Below are 832 nucleotides of genomic sequence, written 5' to 3' on the forward strand. Positions count from 1 at the left end.
TGGTGCTGCTGCTTCTCTCGGCATCAGCGGCTCTGAAGCATTAACCTGGTTGTTTGGTCGTCGCGATACGAAGAGCAGCAGCAGCAGCAGCAGCAGCAGCAGCAGCAACAGCAGCAGCAGCAGCAAGCAGCAGCAGCAGCAAGTATCCCAGCTTGCTGCTGCTGCTCGAACTTTTCTCTTTGCTGCTATCACCAACCTCGGCAGCATCCTTTCTCCCTCTTGCTGGCTGCTGTGTCTCCGCGCCCTGGAGGAGCTGCCGCCCGCAGACCCTCAGCAGCAGCAGCAGCAGCAGCAGCAGCAGCAGCAGCAGCAGCAACAGCAGCAGCAGCAGGTGGTGGGGCTGGACTTCCCCCCCAACTACGGCATCCCCGCAATTATGATGGAGCCCACAGCAGCAGCAGCAGCAGCAGCAGCAGCAGCAGATTCAACTGCAGCAGCAGCAGCAGCAGCAGCAGCAGAAACAGCAGCAGCAACAGAAGAAGAGGAGAATCACGAAGTTTTAGCTGCAACAGCAGCATACTGGAGGGATCTAGGGTTGAGTGAACGAGCAGCAGCAGCAGCAGCAGCAGCNAGCAGCTGCTGCTGCTGCTGTATCTGCTGCTTCCTCTGCATATCCTATAGCCTCTCGAGGCCCTGCTGCTTCTGATGGCAGCAGCAGCAGCAGCAGCAGCAGCAGCAGCAGCAGTGTGCAGCAACAGCCCCCAGCGTCTCCAACGGCATCTACAGCAGCAGCCGCATCTGCTGCTGCTGCTGCTGCTGCTGCTGCTGCTGCTGCTGGGGGCCAAGGGGAGCTTGCTGCCTTCGGGCTGCTGTCGAGACAGCTGACGAACGA

At 60.2% G+C, this 832-nt stretch overlaps 1 protein-coding gene across 1 annotated transcript in view; it reads left to right on the top strand.

Annotated features, from left to right (window-relative positions):
- Positions 1 to 376: 376 nt before the first annotated feature.
- EMH_0050210 (uncharacterized protein) overlaps positions 377 to 832 on the top strand; it is a gene marked incomplete at both ends in the record, with an annotated part of 8,869 nt that continues 8,413 nt past the window's right edge. The window contains one exon of the mRNA XM_013496611.1: positions 377 to 539. Within this exon, the coding sequence (XP_013352065.1) occupies positions 377 to 539 (163 nt within the window). The remainder of the gene's footprint in view (positions 540 to 832) is intronic.

The sequence above is a fragment of the Eimeria mitis genome, genomic scaffold, assembly GCF_000499745.2.
Source record: "Eimeria mitis Houghton genomic scaffold, Emh_scaff2197, whole genome shotgun sequence".
Classification (NCBI taxonomy): Eukaryota; Apicomplexa; class Conoidasida; order Eucoccidiorida; family Eimeriidae; genus Eimeria; species Eimeria mitis.